Source organism: Asparagus officinalis, chromosome 5 (genome assembly GCF_001876935.1).
Source record: "Asparagus officinalis chromosome 5, Aspof.V1, whole genome shotgun sequence".
NCBI classification, from domain to species: Eukaryota; Viridiplantae; Streptophyta; class Magnoliopsida; order Asparagales; family Asparagaceae; genus Asparagus; species Asparagus officinalis.
The window spans coordinates 130,639,141-130,641,287 of record NC_033798.1 but is presented as its reverse complement, the minus strand read 5'-3'; the positions used below and the strand labels follow the sequence as shown (position 1 = coordinate 130,641,287).

Sequence of the window (2,147 nt, the reverse complement as noted above, 5' to 3'; positions counted from 1 at the left end):
CCTATCCCCGCTGCCAACCTCTCTAATCCCTCAACCACCTCACCTTCGCTCACCGAGTCAACCACCCCTATCCCCGCTGCCAACCTCTCTAATCCCTCAACCACCTCACCTTCGCTCACCGAGTCAACCACCCTCGACCAGTGAAAGCATAGCCTAAACAATGGCATTGCACGTGCGCCGCCGATACGAAATGGGGACTGAGACGTTTGATCCTCATCTGCGCTGATTTGAGACGCAGCGCACCGTGATATCCAGTCCGAGAGGGCGTGGACGTAGGATCGCTGGGCAGTGATGTAGGATGAGAGGGTAGAGCGCCAATTTCTGAGGTCGGAGATGAGGGCGGCAGCGTGCCTGGAAGGCTTGAAACGGGAGGAATCGGAGGGTTTTGGGAGGTTTGTGTTGGCGGCGTACGAGAAGAGGAGGAGCTTGGCCTCGTCGATCGTGCGTTTCTGTATCTTGTGACAGTCTGACATTGTTTTCCACATTCTCGCCAATCTGTTCGAAAAGACGAAAATATCACTAGGTCAGAAAAAAAAATAGTGGAAATAATAAAAGAATAAAATGGTCATTCTTTGAAGGCTCGGAATTAAAATGAAGCATCTTAAATGAATTAGGGGAACGGAAAGAAGTTCAGGGGAGATAGAATAAGAAATTTAAGGGGTTTGTGAAAGTTAAAATAGTTAGATGGGGTTATCTGACAAATTTATGGGGGGGTTTTGTGAAACTCACGCTAAGGAAAACCTATAAGAAAACAAACACTATACTGAATGAGCTAAATCCTAGAAATGGACATCTGAAGAACATACCCTTGGATCAATTCAAGTAACTGTGGGTACAATTCCTCGTCCCTTAAAGCTTCAATTCTTCGAGAAACAGATTCGACAGAATGGATGGAAACCTTCAGGCGAGTATGGAGATCTCTTATAGCGGCTCTTGTTTTATCGACAACACTAGGCTCCTCTCCATTCACATCATGGTTCCGAAGCTGCATGCATTTCTTATCATATGCTATGCGAATACGCTCTCCGCGCTGTACACAAAACGTAAGAACCTTTAAGATACTGCCAGCATAAATAACTCAGTACTTATCATTTAGCACGTAAAATTTGCACCTTTACTTCTTCATATAACTTCTTCTCCCATGCATACAATCTGTCTAATGTGGCCCGATGGCTTCCAGATATCATACAACATTCTTCTGAGTAATTGCTGCTGGCTTCATCACCCTGATCTTCCCTTGCATTTATAGAACTTTGAAGGAACCGAGCAGACGATGACCGTGATGAGGGGGCACTAAACAGAGAAGCAGGGTTCAATATCCTAGCTCCTGCACCGAGTTAAAATTTGAGACAACTATGTAAAAGCACAAAAATTAAGTCTATATCGTCTACAATTTGATTACAAATCCCTTAAGATAAATACATATTATGCACGCACATAAAAATTTTTACATTTTATTTTGCAACTATGTCGAGTGAAGTATACGGTTCTTGGTTTTTAGGATCTTGATAAAATTCAGGCACGACACTACTTGTCATCTACTTGGTATTTCTATGACAAATTTAGGATTAATCACCAATCAATATACCAAAATGGAAACTTAACTTTGTAAATTGCGGTTTACGTAATGTTATATATCTCCAATCTCTGGAGGGGAGAAAGTGACACACAAGCACAGAGATGATACCTGTAAGTTCAGTTGGAGCCGAGTACTGAGCACTGTTTGCTTCGAGCATGACTGAGACCTCTTTCGCCGAATCAAAGGTTCTTACAAACTGGTTCTCTAAATCCTTAATGACATCAACCATACTATTAGGTCTTCGATTCACGTACACAGTAAAACCAGGAGTTTCTTCTGCTTCTCCATTTCTTGCACCTGCTTCAACTTCTACAGCATCTCGAGCTTCTGACACTTCCATGCTCTCTGCCCCCTGAGTCTGGCACTCCTTTAAATCCTCAATCTTTTCTCTTTCATCAGAAACTGACACTGAAGTTGGTTTGGTGGCAGACTTGGGGTTCACATCCTCTTTGTTTTCTTCACCGTTATTATCATGATCATGATCACTATCGTCGTCGTCATCAGAATCATCCTCCTCCTCTTCCTCTTCTTCCTCTTCTTTCTCATTTCCCTTGTCTTCTTCTAAATC

At 42.9% G+C, this 2,147-nt stretch overlaps 1 protein-coding gene across 1 annotated transcript in view; it reads right to left on the bottom strand.

Annotated features, from left to right (window-relative positions):
- The window catches only part of LOC109842630, a 6,511-nt gene that overhangs the window by 2,213 nt on the left and 2,151 nt on the right, over nt 1–2,147 (bottom strand). Inside the window, exons 4-7 of the mRNA XM_020411481.1 lie at nt 1,688–2,142; nt 1,113–1,327; nt 807–1,030; nt 19–495 (exon numbers count right to left, since the gene is read on the bottom strand). Of these exons, the coding sequence (XP_020267070.1) occupies nt 19–495; nt 807–1,030; nt 1,113–1,327; nt 1,688–2,142 (1,371 nt within the window). The remainder of the gene's footprint in view (nt 1–18; nt 496–806; nt 1,031–1,112; nt 1,328–1,687; nt 2,143–2,147) is intronic.